This window comes from Malus domestica, chromosome 03 (genome assembly GCF_042453785.1).
Source record: "Malus domestica chromosome 03, GDT2T_hap1".
Classification (NCBI taxonomy): domain Eukaryota; kingdom Viridiplantae; phylum Streptophyta; class Magnoliopsida; order Rosales; family Rosaceae; genus Malus; species Malus domestica.
In genome coordinates, this window is record NC_091663.1 from 36,168,599 (window position 1) to 36,193,472 (window position 24,874).

At 38.6% G+C, this 24,874-nt stretch overlaps 4 protein-coding genes across 5 annotated transcripts; 3 read left to right on the forward strand and 1 right to left on the reverse strand.

The window, feature by feature from the left end:
- Nucleotides 1-8,954: 8,954 nt before the first annotated feature.
- LOC103408098 (WW domain-containing protein C660.06-like) lies at nucleotides 8,955-10,372 on the forward strand. 2 transcript variants are annotated; one of them, XM_008346966.4, is made up of 2 exons: nucleotides 8,955-9,827; nucleotides 10,128-10,372. In XM_008346966.4, exons 1-2 carry the CDS (start codon nucleotides 9,430-9,432, stop codon nucleotides 10,222-10,224), a joined length of 495 nt encoding a protein of 164 aa, XP_008345188.2. In that variant the 5' UTR covers nucleotides 8,955-9,429; the 3' UTR covers nucleotides 10,225-10,372. The 2 variants fall into 2 exon arrangements, with proteins under 2 accessions (XP_008345188.2, XP_008345190.2); XM_008346968.4 differs by having other exon boundaries at nucleotides 9,207-9,827; nucleotides 9,924-10,372.
- A 1,938-nt stretch (nucleotides 10,373-12,310) lies between these two features.
- Nucleotides 12,311-13,625, forward strand: LOC139194584 (protein argonaute 2-like). The gene is made up of 2 exons (XM_070819442.1): nucleotides 12,311-13,051; nucleotides 13,174-13,625. Exons 1-2 carry the CDS (start codon nucleotides 12,837-12,839, stop codon nucleotides 13,283-13,285), a joined length of 327 nt encoding a protein of 108 aa, XP_070675543.1. The 5' UTR covers nucleotides 12,311-12,836; the 3' UTR covers nucleotides 13,286-13,625.
- On the reverse strand, nucleotides 13,597-18,659 carry LOC103408100 (sodium/hydrogen exchanger 1-like). The gene is made up of 14 exons (XM_008346969.4): nucleotides 18,492-18,659; nucleotides 18,039-18,225; nucleotides 17,672-17,790; nucleotides 17,208-17,305; nucleotides 17,050-17,109; nucleotides 16,672-16,913; nucleotides 16,442-16,488; nucleotides 16,284-16,350; nucleotides 16,085-16,185; nucleotides 15,832-15,933; nucleotides 14,856-14,994; nucleotides 14,708-14,770; nucleotides 14,464-14,547; nucleotides 13,597-14,362 (listed from the first exon to the last, which is right to left on the reverse strand). Exons 2-14 carry the CDS (start codon nucleotides 18,201-18,203, stop codon nucleotides 14,012-14,014), a joined length of 1,638 nt encoding a protein of 545 aa, XP_008345191.2. The 5' UTR covers nucleotides 18,204-18,225; nucleotides 18,492-18,659; the 3' UTR covers nucleotides 13,597-14,011.
- A 3,573-nt stretch (nucleotides 18,660-22,232) lies between these two features.
- Nucleotides 22,233-24,734, forward strand: TLP1 (tubby-like F-box protein 3). Its single transcript, NM_001293877.1, is given in 5 exon segments — nucleotides 22,233-22,581; nucleotides 23,275-23,362; nucleotides 23,558-23,687; nucleotides 23,769-23,942; nucleotides 24,095-24,734. Coding segments are annotated over 5 exon segments (1,206 nt in total). The 5' UTR covers nucleotides 22,233-22,239; the 3' UTR covers nucleotides 24,567-24,734.
- The last annotated feature ends 140 nt before the right edge of the window (nucleotides 24,735-24,874 follow it).

A 24,874-nucleotide genomic window follows, 5' to 3' on the forward strand; every position in this document is an offset into this window, starting at 1 on the left:
ATAAGAAGAGGTAAGACAAAAGTGAGTAAACTATAAAAACGAGATATAGTTGATTGATTTTCCGGCTGCCATCTTATGGTTCTTCAAGGATCTTTTTATGCATTATATTAGATATCAAGGAAAATCAATTTTGTCTTCGAAGGATATTCAAGTACTATGTTATAATTAGGTGAACTTATACGTCACATCGTATTTCGTGATTTTCTTAAGGAGTATAGATGCAAAGAGTCAACCAAATTTGAGAGTTAATAAACAGACCATCTAGCTTTTAGTTTAATTATATGACACCTTACATTTGTGTTTCAATTATTAGACCCGATTAAATGATGACAAATGTTTAAACTTTAGAATTCAATCTATGCTCAAAGTGATTAATTTTAATCTTTCATAGTTAGAAGATTTACCAAAATGTCATTTGAATTAAAAGAAAACTAATGAAAAGTGCTTGAAAACTTTGAGTTCTAACGAAAATGACAAAAATGTGTTGTAAATGAATAGTATCATAATTGATTTTTTAGAATAAGAATGTGATTTTTTATTTAAATGATGAACTTTTCATTAGAGCTCTGTTTAATTAAAGCTTTGATGAGTTTCTTGGTACTCATGGGACCAAAATATATGATAGATAAGTAAAGTATGGAATACAACAATAATAATAATAAAAGCAAAATTACGGAGAGAGCTAGGATGACGAATTTGGGGAAAAAGAAAAAAAATGAAAAGGAGAGTTCTGGAAGAACGGGGAGTGAGGGAGTTCTTTCTTCTTTTTCCTCTCTCCACGAGCGCTCTCTGATTATGGAGGGAGTCGAAGACGCGGCGTCGGTGATCAACTCCGCCAATACTAGGCGGCCGCCGTTTCTGAACAAAACTACGATTGGTGGATGACCCTCCACCGGCGCCGTCGTCTTCTGGAGCAACGGCAACAAGTAACAACAGCTTCTTCGATCGTCTGGAACGTTCCCGAGTTCTGGAGGGACCTCCTGCCCAAGTATTTCAAGCACAACAGTTTCTCTAGCTTCGTCATGCAGCTGAATAATTATGTGGTATTTCTTCCCTTTCTTAAATTTTGATTCTTTGGGGCTTTTTCTGCATTTAATATGTTGTGACCCCTTTGTTTTAGTTGTTATTGCCAACATAACTTAGTTAATTATATGATTATTATTTCTCAAATTCAAAAGAATTCTGAACGTTTTAATATGGTTAACTATGAATCCGTTTAGTGCGCGGGAAGTATATCTTATGCGGCTATAAAATAAAAGGAGTTTTAACAAAATATTTTTGGTATTGTTCATTTTTATCGAAAAATTATATTTTTACATTTTCTTATTACTATTCATTACACCTTTATTTATCATTTTTCATTAAAACTAAAAAAAATTCAAATTTTTCATTAATTTTTCTTAAAATAAAAAGAATTTAATTGGTACTACAAAATTCAATTCATAATGCTAGTGAGTCTCGGGATTAAACTTTTGGGGCGTCACAAATGATAATTTTCTTTAGTGGTAATTTTTTTTTATACAAACCATAATAGCAGTGGGTTAAATTATTAAATGTTAGATAAGAGAGAGATCGGTGAGGATCAAGCTCCATCAAAGTGCATAAATATGATTGTACAGCAGTACAACAATTAAGCAAAAAAATTATTCTGCAAGTTGCGCAGAAAAATCAAAGAGAAAAATGGGTTCACGATTAGCCTCACACATGAAATTCTGATTTAGTCACTGCTAATTACTTTCTAATACAAAGAGATCGGCTTAGGAGTAAAAGTGGAAGCACATAAAGTGACAGTCCTCAAATATATACCACCAGAGCTTCTGCCACGGCCCGCGGCAGTTTTAGAGTAATTAAAACCCTAATCGGAGTTCGCTCAGTGTCGGTAAGATCTGATTGAACCTTGACTCAGATGCAGAAAGTGGAGGATACTGCCCTATTTATATAACTAGCGGATAGTGCTACTCACTTTCTTCTATTTGTTTAATATAACGTTCGACGTCTAAAAGTTGAGAAATTCGGCACCTGAAAGTTGAGAGATGTGTGTGAGATCAAAAGTGGGCGTGGGAATGATACTACACATAACTAGCCACATGATCAAGTGCTAGCTGGCAAAATCTAACAAACTTCTGTGATTATCAACTGTTTTCGATTTCTGCGTGTTCTGTGAATTTCGTAAGTATCCAATCTTTTATTTTTGCCTCCAATTTTGTGACGATGAAAAGTCGTCGATTTTGTTCGAGTAGGGTTTCAGAAGTAGATTTTTGGATCAATCACTAGATCGCTGCTGATGATGAGAAGCATAAAGGCCATAACCAACGGCGACGTTTATGCGCTCTGTGTGTGGATTCATATTTCCTCCACATACATGGGTCGTTAGTTGGGATGGGGAATGTGCCAATATGCTAATCTGAGGCCCCATCTTCCCTTCCCTTTATTCCAAACTCCGTTTTTTAAATCTTAAGGGACTGTTTGATTTCCGAGAAATTGCAAGAATCTGGTTGAAGAATTTAAAATCCATAATGTTTCAGTATAAAACGTACATTACTGAGTTTTTATCTTAAAACAACTATACAGAGTCGAGAGTGGAGTCAAATTGATTAATCCTCTATGTGGCAACCACAATGAACAATAAAAAAGAAGCAATAATCATCGACATAGATTTGTCATAATAGATCAGTAGTAGCAGATCCAAAACTGCAGAGCACAGAAGCCATGGCTAAGTGGTGAGACCACACAAATTGCTAGGCGGCACAAGCATACACAAAAAACAACTAAGTCGGGAAGGAAATCACCGTCGACTTATCTCCACAACAAAGAAGCAGTGCACGCTGGTCCCAACCATTTGCAACGCATATGCACTAGTCACGACTCAATCAGGGTGTATTTCTCACATATTTGGTCAATGAGGGCGATTCGATCACATATGGCCATGGGTGTGCAACCATCAACGAATCAAGCTAGATTCGCAATAGTTATAGCCCTTGGAGGGTGGATTGGACTCGAATATGAAGCAAGGAAGCGACTTAGCAACTAGAACGCCAACATAGAGATGATTTTGACCCACCACAACCAAAGCCTGACCCAAACCCATGAATCTATCCTCAAAAGACAACATAGAGATGGTTTTGAGAATGGCACTCCATTTAAGCATGGAGGATTGCTCACAAAATAGTGAGTAGAGAGATGGGGAAGGGGGAGCCGCAGGGAGGGGGGGGGGGAGGGAAAGAAGGGGGGCTGCCTCCTACACCAAGCCGTAACAAGAGGCCGGTGGTTGGAGGAGCTTTAGGTAGGGTTTGGTGTTTGGGTTGCGGGGGAGATGAAAGGCAAGAGGTTTTTCAGAACTGGTGTTCCTATTCGTTCAGCTTCATTGGAGCGTCCAATTCGCACACAATGCGAGTTCACCCTTTTCATTGTTGTAAGTAACACTTGGACTTGGATTAGATGCAAGTCCGCCCTTTTCATTCTTGTAACTAATGCGTGGATGGTAATACCAAGTGGCGGTGACACTTAAAATTTTCAACTCATCAAGAACTGATCTCAAAGTCGGGAAGTGAACCAATCCCACTAATTCTTTGTGGCCAAAAATATCGTTGTTAAAAAGAGTTGTTTATGGTTTGCTACTAAAAGTGTGTAAAAGTTAAAATTTCTTGCAAAGAGATCAATGTGTTGATTTCACTATGCTTAGGTTCACTGGGTGGGTTCTAATTTATTGCTAGCTTCATTAGAGCTTGCAAACCGTGAATGATGTGAATTCACCCTTTTCATTGTTGTCAGTAACATATTTATTGGCAACACAATGTGACAACGATCGGATGACTCAAAGTGGGAGCAGGTTTGAAAAAGGATCTTAGAGTGTCTAGGGTGTTGGAATCCAGCAATACAACTAATATAACTAAGTCTAACAGGATTTGAGAGAAAGATTGTAAGATTTAGAAGATGAAATCAGAGAGAGAGAGCACACACAGAGCATAGCCTTTCAACTTCTATCATTGTATTGCATTATGGGCATAACAACCCGAAGAGACATATATCTGATGACAAAGATGAGAGAGAGAGAATCATAACCTCAATTCAATCTCAACCAACCATCACAACCTATCTTAAGATCAAGACACTTGTCAAATGATAAGCCCTATGAGACTTAATCAACACATCACAATTTTACACAATAGCTCAGCCTATGAGCTGAGACATGACACACATAACAATCTTGTAATGTTTACTAATCAGTACAACAACTTACATACTAACACTCTCCTTTAAGTTGTGAACTGATTTCACTCCAAGTAGATTTCTCAAGTAAGTGAACTGCTCCCTTGCCAATGCTTTTGTAAAGATATCTGCCAGTTGCTCCTTTGTAGGACAGTGAATCAAATCAATTACTCCTTGCTGTAATGCTTCCTTTATGAAGTGATATCTTCGGTTTATATGCTTGGTCTTCTGATGAAAGATGGGATTCTTGGTAATGGCTATGGCAGATGTATTGTCACAATTCATTGGTGTTGCAACCGTTTGCATTTCACCAAAATCCTCTAGGACAAATCTCAACCAAGTAGCCTGTGCTGTTGCTTCAGAAGCACTGATATACTCTGCTTCGACTGTGGATAATGCAACACATTGTTGCTTGACTGAAGACCAAGAGAAAATCCCATTTCCAAAAGTAAAAGCATACCTGGATGTGCTTTTCATGTCATCCTCTGAACCACTCCAGTCACTATCACAGTATCCCATTAAGAGTGTTCCTTCACCTTTCTTATATTCCAAACCAAAATCAAGGGTTCCTTGAACATATCTCAATACTCTCTTTGCTGTTCCATAGTGCTTGTTAGTGGGACAATGCATAAACCGAGCTAAGAGACAAGCAGCATACATTATATCAGGTCTAGTTGCTGTGAGATACAGCAGACTACCTACAATCTGTCTATACTGAGCTTCATCTGCATTTCCACTTCCATCTTCTCTTCTCAGTTTGTCACTTGGAACCAAAGGAGTACTCACTGATTTGCAATTCTGTAGTCCGAACTTCTTCAGAAGAGATAAGGCATAATTTCTCTGATGAATGAAGATACACTCCTCAGTTTGGATTACCCCCATACCAAGGAAATGGTGTAAGAGACCAAGATCAGTCATCTCATACTTAGACATCATCTCAGCTTTGAAAACATCCATTAACTCTTGACAATTTCCAGTATATATAATATCATCAACATAGATGGATACTATGATCAATTCTGTGTCTCCCTTGTATTTGGTGTACAGAGTTGCCTCACTGATACTTTTCTTAAATCCACAAAGCATAAGATATGAGTCTATTTCACCATACCAGGCCCTAGGTGCCTGTTTTAGACCATACAAAGCTTTATGTAATCTGTAAACCTTTTCTTCCTCTCCTTGCACTACAAACCCATCTGGCTGTTCAACATATACTTCCTCTTCTAATACTCCATTCAGAAAAGCTGATTTCACATCTAGTTGAAATAACTTCCATTTATTCTTTGCTGCCAGTGCAATTAGAGTTCTAACTGTGTCTAATCTTGCAACAGGTGCAAAAGTCTCATTAAAATCAATTCCAGGCTTTTGTGCATAGCCTTTTGCAACAAGTCTAGCCTTGTTCTTTTGAACTGTTCCATCCAAATTCAGCTTTGTTTTATACACCCATTTCACTCCAATCACAGGCTTATTTGAGGGTCTTCTCACCAACTCCCATGTCTGATTTTTTTCAATCATATTCATTTCATCCTTCATTGCCTTTTTCCAAGCTTCATCCTGTGCAGCTTCATCAAAGGATTCAGGTTCAACAATACATAAGTGACATCTCTCATAGATCTCACTCAAATTCCTATACCTCAGTGGAGTATCATCATACTGAGCAGAGACCCGTGAACTACTTGATTCACCAATAGCAGTAACTGTAGAACTTCCAGCTTGAATTTGAGACCCATCAGATCCTTCTTGTTCATGAGATTCAGACATCTCATCAATTTTATCCACCTCTGAAGACTCAATTGCAGATAAAGGAATACAGACTTCCTTGACTTTGTGTTTCTCCCAGTCCCATCTACCATGTTCATCAAAAATTACATCTCTAGACAACAAGACCTTTTGAGTTAAGGGATTCAGTACTCTATACCCTTTTTCACAGGTTCCATATCCAATGAAAACACCCATGACACTTGTTTCTTCTAATTTGTGTCTTAGATTCCCTGGAATAAGAGAATAGCAAACTGAACCAAACACCTTCAAATGTTTAACCCCAGGTTTTCTTCCACTGAATTTCTCAAAAGGTGTAGTATTCTTCACTGCTTTTGTAGGACTCCTGTTAAGCAAATACACATATGTGTTTACTGCTTCACACCAGAGATTGTTTGGAAGTCCTTTCTCAAAGATCATGCACTTTGCCATCTCCACAATCGTCCTGTTTTTCCTTTCTGCTACTCCATTCTGCTGTGGAGAGTATGCAATTGTGAGCTGTCTTTCTATCCCCAAATCTTCACAAAATTTTCCAAACTCATTTGAGTTGAACTCACCTCCCCTATCTGTCCTTAGCTTCTTTACATGATATCCACTTTGAAGCTCAACCATGGCTTTAAATTTCTTAAACACATAGAAGGCCTCTGATTTGTTTCTCAAGAAATATACCCAGCACATTCTTGAAAAATCATCTATGAAAGTAATGAAATATCGATTGCCACTCAAACTTGATGTTTGCATAGGACCACACACATCCGAGTGTATTAGTTCAAGAGGTTCCTTTGCTCTCCACATTGATTCTTTGGGAAATGGTTCCCTGTGATTTTTCCCCAGTGCACAACTTTGACATACAGTTTCACTGTCTTGGATTTCAGGCAGCCCCAAAACCATTTCTTGACTCTGTAACAGTTTGAGACTTCTGAAATTTAGATGACCGAACCTCTTGTGCCAAATTCTAACACACTCCTGCACATTTGTCCTCAATGCAAGCTCCTTGTTTGTGTTGAGGATTAAGGGAAAACATCTATTTCCTCTCTGTTTCACACTGACCACCAGGTTTTGTAAGGATCTATCATCGAACACATCCACTTTATAATCTCCAAATAACAGAAAATAACCATGCTCAGTCATTTGTCCCACACTTAACAAATTTTCTGTAAGACCAGGTACAAGCATAACTTCTTTTATATATCTTCGACCTTTTACAGTTTCAATGATCAGTGTTCCCTTCCCTTCAACTTCAACCAAAACTCCAGTGCCAACTTGGACTTTTGCTTTCACTTTCCTGTCAATATCAACAAGTAGATCTTCTCTGGATGTCATATGATTACTACATCCACTATCTATATACCATTCATCACTTATCTTCCTTACTTCTACAGAATGATTTGCATAAAACAAGTTTCCAGTTTCTTCAACCTGATTAGCAAAGTTCACATGCTGCACAGTCTTGTTCATATTACAATACCTTGCAATATGCCCAATTTTGTTACACTTGTGACACTTAACTTTGTTTTTAACCCAACACTCTCCATAGTGAAGTTTATCACAAAACTTGCACTTATCTCCAGTATTGTTTGCCTCATTTTTCACAGTGAATCCACCCTTATTGCTCCAATCACCCTTGTTACTCCATTGTTTCTCTTTTGGCTTAAAATTCTTGTGATATTTGTTACTGTTTGGCTGACCATTGAACTTATTTGACCTCGGGACAAACTTCAAACTAGCAAATGCTTTCTCCATACTACTCTCTCCATGTCTATCCAACCGTTGTTCATAACCTTTCAAGATAGCTACAACATCCTGTGCATCTATGGTGTCTAAATCCTTAGTATTCTCTATCACTGCTGCAATACTATCATAGGACTTAGGTAAACTGATTAACAATTTCTGAACAACTCTTTGATTACTCAGATCTTCACCATAACTCTTCATTTGATTAATCAGATCAAACAACTTAGCAATATACACAGAAAGAGATTCACTATCATTCATGCGAGTATATTCAAAATCTCGCCTAAGACCTTGAAGTTTCACAGATCTTACTTGTTTATCACCAACGAACTCTTGTTTCAGAATGTCCCACGCAGCCTTCGCACTTTCCTGAGTTGCAATCCTCGGGAAAATTTGGTCTGAAACTGCACCTTGAATAATACCCAGTGCTCGAGCATCCTTAACTACATTCTCACGCAGCAGCTTCCTCTCCGCCTCTGTGAGTTCCTCTTCCTTCGCCGGAGCTCTGTACCCACTCTCAACCATATTCCACAGTTCATACGAGCGAAAGATGGTCTTCATTTTGATTTGCCAGAAATCAAAATTCTCACCATTGAAAATTGGTGCCCGGAGTTCTCCTCCTCCAGATCCTGCCATATTAGATACTCGAATCACCGCAATAAGCTTTTGCTGTGAATCCGAGACCCACTCGTAGAAACAACGCCCAGAAATCTAGATCGAACTCGGCTCTGATACCATGTTGGAATCCAGCAATACAACTAATATAACTAAGTCTAACAGGATTTGAGAGAAAGATTGTAAGATTTAGAAGATGAAATCAGAGAGAGAGAGCACACACAGAGCATAGCCTTTCAACTTCTATCATTGTATTGCATTATGGGCATAACAACCCGAAGAGACATATATCTGATGACAAAGATGAGAGAGAGAGAATCATAACCTCAATTCAATCTCAACCAACCATCACAACCTATCTTAAGATCAAGACACTTGTCAAATGATAAGCCCTATGAGACTTAATCAACACATCACAATTTTACACAATAGCTCAGCCTATGAGCTGAGACATGACACACATAACAATCTTGTAATGTTTACTAATCAGTACAACAACTTACATACTAACATAGGGTTGGGCCAGGAGGGTCTCCTAATGCCTTCTTTTTTCTTCTCATCGAAGTTATTTCACAAATGGTTCTTTTTATCCGGGGATAGGTGGAGGTTATCTAGATTATGATCCCTATGAGGCTTGTATCGAATCTATATCTCCAACTCGAGTTCATGGACCTGTCATGTGGATTGGTCATTTGTTTAGCTGAACTTTGATCAAATTGGGAAATTACAACTGGCTCTATAGGGGAATTTTTAATATTTCATGACCTAATTGTAAATTGTAAGTAGATCAGTGATGCAAGTTAGAATAGTAGGTAGACAGATTGTCTGGTTTGACTTGCAGGTTTGGTGGTAAGAGTTGTTAGAAGTGTCTGCACATGAACTTCGTATATGCTTCGACTTCTACGGTAAGTAATCTCTCAGACTGCCTGCCTGCAACTGTTCCCATTTCCCACTTCCACGTTGATTTTGTTTACATACAGTCAACTGAAAACTTGTTTAGTTAGCTTTGATATTCTATTCTCTATTCGGATCAGCTACATCTAGGCAGTCTTACTTTTGTTGCCTCATTGGGTGGTGGCTGCGGCTGTTAAATTGTAAGATAGAGGGCTAGTGATGGATCCTGGAGGACCTGGTGGAGGAGGACCGGGCGGTGGCGGTCCAGGAGGAGGTGGCTGGGGAGGCCCAGGCGGAGGTGGCTGGGGAGGCCCAGGCGGTGGTGGCTGGGGAGGCCCAGGCGGTGGTGGATGGGGAGGCCCTGGGCCTGGAGGACCTGGTGGATGGGGCAGCCCTGGAGGATGGGGCGGCCCTGGTGGATGGGGCGGCCATGGACCTGGGGGACCTGGCGGATGGGGGCCAGGGCCTGGGGGACCCGGTGGATGGGGACCCTTGCCTGGAGGACCTGGTGGCTGGGGCTTTGGCATGGGAGGCCCTTGGGGTCTTGGTTTCATGGGAGGAGGACCTGGCTTTTTTGGAGGGTTTGCTGATGGATTATGCAGCATGATATCTTCTTGGTAATTACGATAACACACCCTTACAGCATTTTTGTTTCTGATCATTATTCTTATGCACCATTCTGATGTTTATTTATTTTGACACTGCTTGCAAAGTTTGTCGTTTCGGCGATTTTAATACTTCTCAACTAGCATCCCGAACTCTACTTGCGAATGCATAAAAAAGTTATACATCTTCGGTTTTGGAGTTCAGATAAAAGAGGAGTGTTAAAATCGCTTCCCTTTAAATATTCGAAGGTTATGAATTGAAATCTGAAGTGTTTACTTCTTGTTATTGCTGGGGAAACTGGAATATTGCAGCTTCTACTTCTTGTGCTGCTGCGGTTTGCTGCATGAATGCTTCGGCGGAGGTCCTCATGGTGGATATGGACCTCCAGGAGGACCACCTCCCTACTGAATCTTGTGATGCCAATTTGTTTTACCACTACACTGTTTATTTTTAGAAGTGTGTTACTTTATTCATTGACCAGGGTACAGAGTGTGAATTCTGAATCATTTTGTTAAACTATAACTTTGAATAATCTTGTTCTTTAATCTCTTCCAAATCGATGATGTACTGACTGAGCAATCCTCTTGAGAAAGAACCTCGTTCTTTTTCTCATCAAATTCAGAAGTCCTTTTGCATTTTTTCCAATTTCTTTTTCCAATAAAATAACGGATTCAGATCATTTTATTGACATGAGTGTTTATATCGAAAAAAAATTCCAACTACAAGCATACTGCAAAATCTGCCAACCTTTATGTCAAAGGAATTGTGAGATAGAAAGGAGTTCAACGACTTGTTGGAGATGCTCATGTAGAAATCGCTCCTGCTCATAGCGTTTTGCTACAAGCACATGATTTTTATTGAAAATTCAAGTGCTGAGAAGAACGTTTAGGTTGTACATCATTTTACAAAGCATTTTGCCTCTTCTGATCGATGGGGCTCAGAGGGAGCTAGCACTGCCTAGTGCCTACAAGTTATAAATATTATTCTACGGCTGTTTGCTCCCCAAGTAGCGATTGATGCATATTAGGCAGGACTTATGAAACCATCATAAAACATTTTCCTATAGTAATCGCAGAACAAGCGCTCGTTAGCAAGGTGGACCGGAATGCTACAGGAATTTGGATCTCGCTAACGTCGTTAGCAAGGGATCATCTTGCCTAAATCCCATGGGACAGTACCCGGATCATCCTACCACGACCACAACTCATCACCATTCGCCATCACAATTAACACATAGCTAGAACCTAGTGGTTACCCATTTCGGCCAAATGCGTACCATACCATCTCCACCTGTTTGAGTCATGTCAATGAGTTCAAGAGCCAAATAATCAGCAAAAGATCAAACGCCATTACCAATAGGCCATACATTAAGCGCGCAGTCGCAGGAGGAGGAGGATCTTCAACCTCCGGTGGTGCTGTCCTCTACATAACCAATCTGTTTAAAGCCAATCAATGTTGCCGGTAGAGAACCCAAAAAGAACCTGGCCAAGTAATATTGAATTGAATTGACCAAGGTCCCCAAGTTAATTATATATTATATATTGAATTGAATTGACCCCAAGGTCCCCAGGTTAAATTTTTATATATATATATATGTGCATAAGATATATATCTAGTTAGTTTTATTGAGCGGATATAAATAGGATTGTGTAAATAGGATTGTGTAAACATATACCGTGCGGCCTAAAGCTTAACCCTTAACAGTCCATGAACAGTGGAACGAGGTCCCCTCTAACAAGTCGACCGTAAATACGTACTTCTTGCTTATAAGTTTCCAACTTTTTCAGTGTCCAGACATCCTTACCAACAAACAGAAGATGAAAATGTCTGAAATTAACAGTCACGCTACTTCTTTATCCAAGTTTCATGTATTAATTTGTATATATTTACAGATTTACTAACAGTGGTCGCTGCAGTGTGAAAACAAAACACGATCACATGACAATCTTTGTCCATGTATGCGGGTTCCAAGTATAATTTGTACATGAGAACATGTCTGTGCAATTGTGTCTGATTTATTAGAACTAATTTTTAAGAACAGCCCATTAATTACTCCGCTAATTGTTGACGATCTCATCGAAATATAGTAAAATATACTCGTTAATTAATTACTCCATTAATTAAATGTTGAGGACTTGACCATTTCAGTCTTTCATTATTTGCGAAATTATAGAATTATTGGCTTAATTAGGGACTAATTAATTAAAACATATAAATTGTTGACTTGAATTTATAACTCACTACTTAACTTAACCATAACGTAATCAACTGCATGCAAGTTGCTGATGATGTAATTAGTTGTCTGGTATGACTTGTGGTTTTGAGTGAAGAGTTGTTTGATGTGTTAATTTGTACATGTTCACCTTCAAGAGCTGGTATTGTCAAGACCCGAGCGTATACTTGCGCGGACTAGTTATATATATGTATGTATATGTAGCAACTTAAAGTTATTATGAATGCATGAATTAAATCATGTATCCTATTTATGCATGATGGAACTAATATGCCAAAGGCTTGGTTTACCTAGAAATAAAGTTCAAGTAGAATCATATATTGCAACTAGGTAGTAAACTAAATGGGAGAACTTGAAGCTTGAGAGTAACAAACAGCAGCTAAGTACTGCTTAAAACCAGTGTCGCCAAAATGAGATTTCAATTGTGTTAAATTGGAAATAAAAGACAGAAAAACACGACATATGCTAATTTTCTTTTCAGTATTGAAAAGGTCTCAAGTTCGTATTCTTCTCGGAACCTCCTATTGATAAAAGAAAATTTTGAAAGTACAGAATGCATGCCACATGCAAGTCTTGCAACAAATCAATTAGTTATGATATAGAATGAAATATAAAAAGACCTTAAAACAAGTGGGACTAATTGGTAATCAAACTCAACTTATTGAGATTTCTATATATTCTTATTGGGATCAGACTGATCAGAGCAACATCTCCAAAGTCCGATTGAAATTAAGTTGTCTTCTTTTGGGTTGGCATTTGCTACTCTCACTTGTTTAAAGGGTTAGTGATGGCACCTGGCGGCGGCGGAGGAGGCGGTGGTGGAGGAGGGGGTGGAGGTGGTGGTGGTGGAGGTGGAGGTGGAGGTGGTGGAGGTGGCGGTGGAGGAGGAGGGCCTGTAGGCGGAGGAGGAGGGCCTGGAGGCGGCGGAAGAGCACATGTCAATGTCGCAGGAGAATCTAGCGGCGCTGCAGGAGTTGACAGTAGTGCTACTTGGTGTTCTTGGTAATTATGATCTGTGACCAACAACCCCTTTATATTTTTATTTCTAATTATCATTCTTTTTTATAGAGCATAAGAAGTTATGAAATCAAATCTGAAATGTGTTGCTGTCGGTGGTATTGCAGGATCTTGTGCTGCTGTGGTTGCTTCAATGATACTCCCACTAAGCCTAAGGATGACACTCCCGATAAGCCTGGCGATGATACTGCCTCGAAGCCTCTTCTCGTCACTACGTAAGGAGATAGAGATCTGAGAGTGTCAATCAGGTGAAGAGAGAAACAAAGAGCATCACATCGAGTTTATTTCAGGGTGATGAGTACAAGTTGAAGTTATGGTGTGAAATTGGAGTCATCTGTCATGTTGTTATTTCGAATAAAGTAATATTTTACTTACTATCTTAATCTTGTTTTGCGTGGCCTTGTGTAATTCTTTATACTATTTCACTCACGGTTTGACCTTTGTCTACTTTATGTCTGTTTCCGACGAGGCTTTGGTTTTATGTCCTCCTCCTTGTATTGACTGAAAACACTATCTTGTACACCAAGGCACAGTACAATTGATCCTATTTCTTTCATAAGCTCCATATACAATACTACAAAATATTGTTTGGATGTACTTTTAAAATAACTAAAAGCGTTTTTGGTGAAAATGTTTTTGGAACCAATCCTTAGTAAAAATGTAAATAAATTTTGAAAAAGCACTTAAATGCTTCCTGGAAGAAGTACATAACTGGTGCTTCTTACAAAAACACTTAAAGTGCTTTTGGAACCCAAAAACATTTTCCCTAAAAGCGCTTTACATTTTAAAAGCACATCCAAATGAGTCAAACTCTATACACCAAAAACATTTATTTTTCAGGGCGTATCGTGTTTGTTAGACTGATGAGGCTCAGGAAGAACTGCCTATAAATTATAATTTTGACTATTTACACCAAAGTAACCCAACGAACAATCAATCCTGAAGTTACAACTCCACAATTTTCTGCTCACTGAGTAACGGTTGATGCATATTTTCATTGGGTGAACCGGCAGCATAAGGAACGAATCCTCTACCGCCAAAGACAGGACGCATGTAACCATCATCAAACATTCTCCAATAGTAATGGACAGAACGAGTTGGTGTCGTCAAGAGCATGCGCAGGCTGGATGGACGAGGAATGTTATCGCTAGACATATTTGACTTTGGATCTTCCTCATTAGCGAGGAGCGGCATAGCCAGAGACATCTCCGACTCAGAGGACATCATCATGCTATCTAAGTGATTCTGTTGCGGCAACAAGAACCTTACGAGAGGCTTAGTCAATAATCCGCACACCTACAATGGCCAAAGACCGATTTGGAATTAAAGAATGAACTCATGAGAAAATAGTTAATCATATGAACTGAAAAAAGTTAACCAGCGATTTAGTATTGTACCACATTAGTGAAGAGAACTACTGTTATCGTACTAGTGATCATGATTGCAATTCCACGCTGTTGAGTATGCGTTGACATTGCAAACTGAAGAAACACAGCATAATACAAACTTCCTTACATTAAAACACAAATGCAGATGAATGACGAGTGCTTGTAATTGTACGCAATCTGTATAAACCAAATAAAATATTGGGTGGCAGTAAAAGAAAACTAGGAAACACATTAAATTTGATCCTATTCTTACCCAATTATAAGCAAGAGCCACGGATACAGCACCACGCATGAGTCCTGCCCACCATACTGTCACCTGTTTGAGTTATGTCGACCAGTCAATCACTAAGAAATTCAAGAGGCTGAAAAGTTTGAAGTAGCAGATTTGGAAAATAGCTAACCTGTTGCTTAAACCCGATTTTGTCAATCTGAGATGTCCTGGTTAAGTTTGATAAGAAACATAGAGGAAATACAAAAGCTGCTCTTCCAACAAGAACTAAGCCAAGTAATATCGAACTGACTCCAATTGATGTCCCAGGGCTGTAAACGAACAAGGTGTTGTGCGGAAGCGTCAAATATGAAACCAATAAGCTACAATGGCAAAATATGATAAGACAAATAATTCAAATGACACAAGTATTTATACTGGTTCGGCATAAGCCTATGTTCAGTTCCGAGACGGTCAGGAAATTCCACTAATATCAAAAGGAGATTACAAATAGAGTTTTAACTCTCAAACCCACATCCCACATACACCCAATAGCTCTCACTCTCACAAAGAACAAACGGAGAAGAAGAAAATACATACCAAATCCTCCTCTCCCAAAAGCTACACAACATGTAGCAGCAACATCTTTGATTGAGGGATTACTAACAAAAGGGGATTACAAACAAATGGGAAGGAGCAACACTGTTTCAAATGGGAGAGTCGAACACTCTCCCTAGTATGGCTCTCATCTGATGCTGCTCCCCCACCCAACCAAAGGCATAATCGAATGCCTTAATATAACCAAAAGACTCTACCTTCTCTCTCTCCTCTTCTCTCTTTCGGCTGCACTCATCAACACAAGGCCACTCACATTTTCTTCCCCAACATCATAATTTCTGCATAATCATTAAAGCAAAAGCAACCACATTTTTCTATTTTCTTACAAGCATCATCATTGTGTCTTTACCCATGATGATGTCCACCAAACTTTTCTTTGTTTAGTTTAAAAGCCGAGAGGCATTTGGCTTGTTGTCCACTTGGCCACTAATTTGGCCACTATCCAACACAAGGAAAATAAGCTCCATTTGGACGAAAGTGAAAAATGCATGCCTGTCATAATGAGTTATACGTTTTACAAATTATATGACGTGCATGTATATAGGTGTTACCTCTCCTTCACGAATTTCCACTTCTCAATGTCCAAGGCATCCATACCAACATATAGAAAGATGAAGATCTCAGAAACAAACGAGAACGTTGCAAAAGCATGCCTGCACTTGCGGAAATAGCACGTGAGAAACAGACACAAGACATCTTTGTCCAAGTTCTGTATTTTTATATACATTTACATCTGTGTGCATTTATATGAGAAAAAGAAATTAAGTTTCGTTGCTACGCAAACTATTGGCAAAGTTGGCTTACTTGGTTGTAACTCTTGAACTTTCAGTTACATTATGCCAGGTATAGTGTGACATGACAAGCCCGCAAAAGAAAACGGTAAGAATACCACTTAGATTGAATAGCTGGAAGATGAACAAAATTGGTCAGAATTGAACAAGAAATAAATATCTGGAGCTAAACTAGATGGAGCTTTCAGTCCAAGAGGTTATGGAAATCTTACTTCTGCCGCCATATATGACAAATAAGCCATTAGAATCATAAGTGCAACTTCACGATCAGTCGAGTGCCTGGACAAATTTTAAAAATTATTATCAGAGAAACAGTGACATGATCATTGAAAAATAGGGTATTATTATAAGAAATGGTCATCAGCACTACCTTCCGAGGTACAACTTCTTTATGATGTACGCGCTAAGCAATCCAACCTACAAGTGGATATCATGCATGGAAATTGATTTAGGTTACATTTCATGAAACGGAGAAAATTTACATGCATGCTCTTCAAACAAACACACACACACACACAGAGGGAGAGAGAGGGAGACGGAGGGAAGGATGGGGAGGGGGGGGGGAGAGAGAGAGAGAGAGAGAGAGAGAGAGAGAGTCACCGCTGCACCAAGCACCATGCTTGTCAACAACAGAAATACGAAATTGCCACTAAACTTCAAGGCAATGGTTGAGTTGATGCGAGAGAGATCAAATTTCTGAATTGCGTTGAAAAGTACCACAGATGTGGCATCATTTACAACACCTTCTCCAAAAACTAGACTGTAGAGTAAAGGTGTCTCATCTTGATTAAGCACTTGCAGGGTGCAAACTGAATCTGTAGCCGAGAAGATTGCTCCGAGTGCTACAGAAGTGAAACAAAAAATAAGAGCACATAAAAGGCAAACAAAACGAAGTATTTTTCAAATACAAAACAATTATTAGGGCAAACTCAATTGAATGTTATGTAGACTAAAATAAGAAAGTAACGACGAGATTACCTAGATAATCTCCCATCTCAAGGAAACCAACGTCCAAATTTTTAAACAAATGCATTGAACCTGCATCAAGATCATGAAGTTGCAAACATTAAAAACCGTAGCTTTCGTTAGTTTCTCTTGTAATATCAGCCTTACCATGGCATGTTTGGATATCTAACCTAGCCATATTATTACGAATGATACTAAACTGCCGACAGCACCCAATGACGTGATTGTCATGAAGTTCTGGAAAAACCGCTTCTTTTTCACCTGAAATCTGGTGTGGGAAAAGAATGAGACCAGGAAAGGAAAGATAAGTATAAACTTTGGTCACAGAAAAACAATCACAAACAAGCCATGAGGAAAAAGTACCGATAAAACCCTAGTTTAAGACACCTCAATATAACACACAATGAGGAATGATGCAAGAATAAAACAACTTAACATTTGTATCCATCCCATTAGAGACATGTTAAATGCCAAGCAAAATGTTACTTAAACGACTCAGATTTGATCATGATGAACCTTCCCTCCTTTTGAATATATTGCGGCCAAGGAGCACACGCACAAATAAGCGCGCACACAAACACAAATCACAATGAGAAGGAAGAGATATGAAATAGATACGAAATACATAGCTTACCCGGCGTTAAATATAATAGGCGGCAGAAGATATATAAAGAAGAGATCTTCATTAAATACTAAGATGTGTGAGCTTTTCCCCTTGGTAGTTAGTAGAATAACAATTCCAATACAAAGACCCTGCAATCAAACCCCAATAACAGTCATCCACAAATTTCAAAACAATTAGGTAATATCCGATTCTGCTCATAAGTGCTTCTGCTAGACTAGAAACATACTCAGACTTTTATTAAATATCTAAGTGCTTTTCCAGAAGTACTTACATATTAGTTAACAAATGTGGTTAGAAGCACCTTTGACTTTTCGATTTAGAGAAGCAATCGAATTCCTAAACCGGTTCTAAAGCATAAAAATCTGAGGAAACTTACAATGAGAAGCGCTGTTACCGATTCCGTCATCCATCGAGCCTTCTCCAGAAGATGACCAATCACAATGCATAAACATAGGAGAACCACGAACAAAGTGATCGAATCTACGGAAGCTTCACTGGTGGCCGATCTCACCCCCAATCTCACCAAAGTAGAGACCTCCATCGGCCACGAAACCCTACCAAAACTTCACCGTCCCAAAAAAATAAAAAATAAAAATCAAGCATTCGATCGTATACGCTAATGAAGATTTTAACCAAACGTTAACAAAAATTTAATGAAATTCAAACACATAGAACAAATACACTAAGTGCGATTTTCAGGTAAAGCTTAAGGCTTTAAGAAATCTTAAAAGAAAGTTTCCTTTTCTTTCTAAGTAAAAAAACTTTCTTTTCAAATTTTCTTCCACTTTCTCGGAAACCAAACAGAAGTCAGAAAAATAACATCGCTCACCTGTGATCGCAATCCACAGCAGAAGGAGAGAGAATTCGAGTCGGAGTACAATCGGCGTAGGCGGAGTTTCAGATACAGAAGAAATCAAAGAGTTCTAGAGAGAGAGTGACTGCGAGGGAGTTATTAACGAGTATTTAGAGAGAGAAAAGCAGAAACCTGAAAGACCCCGAAAGAAAGGAGAAAGGAGTATTTATAGGCAACGGTGACGGGGACTGTTGGGTTAGATACGGCGGGAGATATACGGCCGTTGGATTGAAGTGGGATCTGGATCTAACCGTGTTGTGCAGTCTACGCGACGAGGAAATTATAATATTCCCCGCCAATTGGGCAACTAACAGCAACGGCCGGCTTTGAAGTTTGAGTAGTTGTTGCTTATAATTAGTCGTTGTTGCTTATAATAACTACAAAAACTCTGACCTTGTTTTTGTAGACGATTAAGGAAAAGGAAACAAATTAATTAAAGGGGTGTGCTATCCACACACCCCATTTTACTTCTCACACACTCCTTGATGATTTATGTCCGTTGATCTTCTTCAATTCATCCGATCCGACGGCCGAAAATTAAAAAGGTGTGTGAGAAGTAAAATGAGGTGTGTGGATATCACACCCCTTAATTAAAATGAGAAATGTTAGCTACATTTCCCTTTTTTATCTTAATTGTCATTCTCACTTGTTTCGAGGACAAATTTTTTAATGTGACGGATTACGACTTAGTATATCAAATATAATAATACAATTAATTGAAAATTTGAGAAAAAAATTCTAACAAATTATATCATTACTCTTGATGTATCAGACCGTATTTTATGCAATGAAATGATGTGATCGTTGATGGTTGAATTATTACTTAATTACTGATTAACGTGCTTATTTTTTTATTAGTGACACATCATTTAATTTACAAATTTAATTTAAAATTTTCGTCTTCCCAACGTTATCTCCTAATTACCCAAAGTAAAACTCTATTTCCCAAGTCAAGTTGGACATTGACAAATGAGAGCAGGACAAGAGTACAAATAGATATCCAATACAGAGATGCCACTTGGCATTTTTACATTTTATTCCGACATTTGGCTCCATTCTCACAAATAGCTTCACTTCTACCAGCAGCTTTCCAACAAACTTAAATCTCTATTTTTAGCATCCAATACTACGGTATGCTGGTATTTTTTTTTACTTAGAAATGAGATGTTTTAGTTATTCAAATTAGGCTGTTCATTGTATGACTTAGCTGAACTTCCCTTCCTTTTAATGTAAAAAATATCGATGCACTCAAAAAATCTTATTTTTTTGCTATATGCACCCATGAGAATATTAAAGGTGACAACTTCTTCAACTTGGTCAGTTTGCCAACCATACAAACCAGAAGAGAATCGTCATTAGCGATGAGTTTCAATTTTAGAGCTTTGTTTACTTGGTTGATCTTTGCAGTCTGCATTGTGCCTCGAACCTAATATGGACAGCTTCCGCTGCCGGGACAACAAGAGCTATCGAGCAAAGGCTTCCAAAACTACGATCAATGCAAACGGTACTCCTACTCCTAGACATCCTTTTCTTCTCCACTTGCTGACTTTTCTTTTGCAAATTTTCTAGCTTCCTTTCCAAATATGCAGGCTGCCTTCTTTGCCTGCTTCCCCAGCACTTCAAACCAAACCCAACGTGATCCAAATACAATTGCAGATTCAACGTCAATGGATGTCGACTTTCCTTCTTAAGATGATCATCATTCACAACAAATGCAGATTCCTCGTCCATGCACGCTCGTAACAATAATCTTTCCTTAAGCAGATTCTTCAAATGAGGCAGATATAATATCCAAATTCATCTGCCATTTTTATACTTATTTAAGAAAAAAATAGTCCCCTTTGTAAAAATTGATCAAGTCTCTTGAGTTTTCATCATCAATCTTCACAAGCCATCCATCAAAAACAGAAGTAGCAATCGTACTTGAAACATTAGACCATCGGCCAAGACGAGAACTAAATTTTCTACACAGTCACAGTGATCTTTGGTCGCTGACCTCCCAGTTAATGAAAACTATCCACCAATGACACTACCCCATATTGAAAACTAGGTGCATTTGTCCAGACAAGAAATAAGCATTTGGAAGGACTACGTGACTGCGTCTGGATACATACCTATTCACTCAAATCTGGAGAGAAAAAGGTTCAATAACCTTTATCACGAATTATCCTATGAGAGCAGGACAAAGGTACAGAGATGCCAATTTTTCATTATATCTGAACATGGGTGGTACACCACGTGTTTTTATATAAGTGGTAGGAAATTTCATTTTTGTAAGTTATTAACTTTTTAACACACATATCCCACGATTTGTATAATAACACGTAGTGTATCATCTCGTATTCCGATCACACTGAAAAATCCCTTCCAAAAATTCTAGAACGGATTGGTTCATGTCATTGTCATAGATAATACTTGTGTGCAATTTAAGCGATCTTAACTTTTCAACGGTCGAATCATATAGCCAAAATAGTAAATATGCCAATATCTAGTCTCTATTTCTGCAATACTTGTGTGGCATTAAATGCTCATAACCTTGCAACAATTCACATAATATGGTAAACATGTCATTATTTACTTACTGTGCGACAATATGTGTGCGCCATAAGTGCTCACAACCTTTCAACGGTACAATTCACATAACGAAAATAGTTAATTTTGCAATATCTACTTATTGTTATGACAAAACTTAGAACCTCGCAATTGTCAAATTTCCAAAAACAAAACAGTAAAATTACGTCAATATATATTCATTATTACGACAATACTTTCGCGCCATTAAGCGCTCAGAAACTTTCAACGGTTGAAAAAAATCTAACCATTTAAAACCAAATCCACTCCAAATCAATAAATTAAATCCAACGGGTTAATGCAAAAGTGTTCAAAGGGGAGGTTATGCCCGAACCACTCTCCATTCCACTATCATGTCAAAATTGTTCAAATGCCATGTTTAATCTTATCAATCCATTGTTGGGTTGGGCTAAACTAGAAAAACCAAAACCCATTAATCCAATCCATCCAGAACTATCCAAACCCGGAACCAAACTCGAATTCGGACAATAGGAACTAGGAAGTATATGGATAAGGAGGAGGGAGTGTATTGGTAACAGAACCCATCATCTGCCATCACAGTGTTCTCTTCTCTCAGCGGTGCAGCGCAAAAACACTGATCACCAAAGCCATGTAAATCCTCCGCGCCCAAATTCACATCATTTTCGCAAATGGGTATCAGTCTCTGACTCAAAATCTGGTCCTGTAAGCTGGTTTCTGAGGTTGGTTTGGCTCAATCTCTGTAGAAGTGTGAAGCTTTAATGGTTTATCCGAGACGTTAGACTTTAAGTTTCTCGTAGGGTGATTTTGCAACTGTTGGAAAGAGAGATCTGTGGGAAAATATCAGATTTTGATTCTATTTGGCGGTTTGATCTGTACTGGGTATGTTTCAGTTATTGGATTTATCAATGATATATAGGATGGTGTTTATTGGATTCACATTTGAGGGAAGAAATTTTATATTGAATTGTTAATGGTTGGCTACTTTGATTGAAAGCATCAAACTTTGGTGGTTTAGGTTTCTGGGTTTTGTTTCTTAGGGCTAATTATCTTACATTTCATGGTGAAGTTCTGGTTTTTTGTGATGAATGTGGGTTAATCTGGAGAGGTTGGAGGGTTTGTACAAAGTTTTGCGGTTTTGAGTTTTGCGAAGGCAAGGGTTAGGGAAGCAGCGATGTCTTTTAAGAGTATGATTCAAGATATGAAAGGTGAGTTGGGGAGCATTTCTAGGAAAAGCTTTGATGTTAAATTTGGAATGAGATCGAGGTCTCAGCGGGTTGTTCAGGATACCTCGTTTCGCGTTGATGCTTTGAAGCAGAGTTGTTGGGCGAATATGCCTCCGGAGCTTTTGAGGGATGTGTTGATGAGAATAGAGGCCTCTGATGATACATGGCCTCCGAGGAAAAATGTGGTGTGTTGTGCTGGTGTTTGCAGGAATTGGAGAGAAATCATGAAAGAGATTGTGAAATCCCCAGAAGTTTCGGGCAAGCTGACATTCCCGATCTCTTTGAAGCAGGTTTGTGAGACCGGCACGCATCCTTCCTAGTAAAGATTCTTGTTCATATATTTTCCAATTGTGCTTTATAATGTATTTATTTTTCGTTAATATGTTTCTTGGTATAACTTAGAATTGATATTCAGAGTTAGGAAAATATGCTTATATCGTATGTAACAATGCTAGCTGGCAAATTTTGACATGCATATTCATGAATTATGATGGACACTGTGTATACTGGTATGAGTGTTTCACTTAGTAATGGTTATAACGCTCACGTTATGTGATCTTTATAATTTTGAAGGACCAAATGAAAAGTTTTAATGTATAGGGTAGGCAACAACTGACTAGCTCAAGTGTTGATGTTTTGTAACATTTTGGATGGATTTGAAAGTTTTCCAAAGACGATAACATTCTTGTGATTGATGTGATTTTTTAAAATTTGACATATATTCTCATTAAGAGTTTTCGTAAGGCTTCTTTGATTAATTTCTTATTACTCGACACGTTAAAATTTTGTAACATTTTGGACTGATTTGAAGGTTAACATTCTTGTGATTGATGTGATTTTTTAAAAATTTGACATATATTCTCATTAGAAGTTTTCATAAAGCTTCTTAGATTAATTTCTTATTACTCGACAATCATGTTGTTATCATATCTACCCCTTCTCCATTGAAATATCAGTTGAAGTCTTTGTTTACTATTTTGCAGCCTGGTCCAAGGAACTCCCTCCTGCAGTGTTATATAAAGCGGAGTCGTAGCAACCAGACATATTATCTTTTTCTGGGTTTAAGTCAAGGTAATTACTGAATGTTTTGTCCTGTGTGGTTGTGCTTGCCAAGTTTTTCTTTTATAGGGTTGTCTATAATGCTCATGGTAAAAGGTTGATAAGGTTTTGATTTCGGGTTTCATTAAGTTGCTAAAACATAGATTTTAAGTTCAGGTTTTCTTCCCAGATGTAAATATAATTGTTTTAGCATTTTGTACTTGCCAGCCTCAACTGATGATGGGAAGTTCCTTCTTGCGGCAAAAAAGTGTAGACGCCCAACCTGCACAGACTACATCATCTCTTTGAATGCCGAGGTTGTGTCAAAAGGGAACAGTGCCTTTGTTGGAAAACTCAGGTATGCTCATCAGCCCTGTAACATGACTACATCTTGATCATCTTTTAGCCCTAAGTTGTTTGGCCCATTTTCCTCAAACAGATCAAATTTTCTGGGCACTAAATTCACAATCTATGATGCGCAACCTACTAATAGTGGAGGCAAAGTCACTAAATGTCGTTCAACCAGGCTTGTGAATAAAGTCTCTCCCAGAGTTCCTGCTGGCAACTATCCTGTGGCCCACATTGCTTATGAGTTGAACGTCATGGGTGCCAGGTATGATAAACTTCTTTTTGAAACTTCCTGGTCTTTGCCTTTAAATGAAACTAACGTTGAAGACAATTTACCAAAAGCTTTAAGATGGTAACTTTCCTTTTTCTTGTGGTTTTTTTGTGAGTAACATTTTATGTAAATACTGTCAATATCAGAGGTCCGAGGAGAATGCAGTGTGTAATGGACTCCATCCCTGCCCGTGCTGTTGAGCCAGGAGGTGTGGCACCAACACAGACTGAATTTCTGCATAGCAACACGGATAGTTTTCCATCCGTCCCTTTTTTCAGATCAAAATCAACCCGGACAGAGAATTTCCCATCTCCACTAGAGTCTGGTGAGAATGAAGGCATGCTGGTATTGAGAAACAAGGCGCCTAGGTGGCACGAACAGCTCCAGTGCTGGTGTCTCAACTTCAATGGACGAGTAACAGTTGCCTCAGTCAAAAATTTTCAGCTGGTTTCTTCTCCGGAGAATGGAGTTGCGGGCCAGGAGCATGAAAATGTCATTCTTCAGTTTGGAAAAGTGGGTAAGGATGTCTTCACCATGGATTATCGGTATCCAATCTCAGCCTTTCAGGCATTTGCCATTTGCCTTAGCAGCTTTGACACCAAGATTGCGTGTGAATGATCGGCAAGTAGGTTGCAATCCACTGTCGTAATGCTTGGACTCCAAGTAGTTTGTAGTTTTGTACTTAGATGAAAACTTTTTCCTTATTCTTTCTTTTTATTTTATTTTTCGTATTTTTCGAAATCTTTCGGGTTAAATTATGGCTCAAACTTCTTTTTCCTTTAAACTGGAATATGATGGTCTCCTCTCGTTTCGTTTGTGGGAGTTTGGATCGCAGGTTCAAAGAAGAGAGGGGAAACCATTCTCCGTTTTTCTATCCCGAGAATCAGGATTGGATGGGATTAGAATACGCCATGTTTGGTGGCGTG

Coding starts and splice junctions, on each gene's coding strand:
- LOC103408098 (XM_008346966.4), top strand. CDS start 9,430: ATGGATCCTGGAGGACCTGGTGGAGGAGGACCGGGCGGTGGCGGTCCA. Junction 9,828..10,127: donor TGCAGCATGATATCTTCTTG/GTAATTACGATA, acceptor GGAATATTGCAG/CTTCTACTTCTTGTGCTGCT.
- LOC139194584 (XM_070819442.1), top strand. CDS start 12,837: ATGGCACCTGGCGGCGGCGGAGGAGGCGGTGGTGGAGGAGGGGGTGGA. Junction 13,052..13,173: donor AGTGCTACTTGGTGTTCTTG/GTAATTATGATC, acceptor GTGGTATTGCAG/GATCTTGTGCTGCTGTGGTT.
- LOC103408100 (XM_008346969.4), bottom strand. CDS start 18,203: ATGGAGGTCTCTACTTTGGTGAGATTGGGGGTGAGATCGGCCACCAGT. Junction 16,914..17,049: donor TGAGATGGGAGATTATCTAG/GTAATCTCGTCG, acceptor TCACTTCTGTAG/CACTCGGAGCAATCTTCTCG. Junction 14,771..14,855: donor AAATCGGGTTTAAGCAACAG/GTTAGCTATTTT, acceptor TAACTCAAACAG/GTGACAGTATGGTGGGCAGG.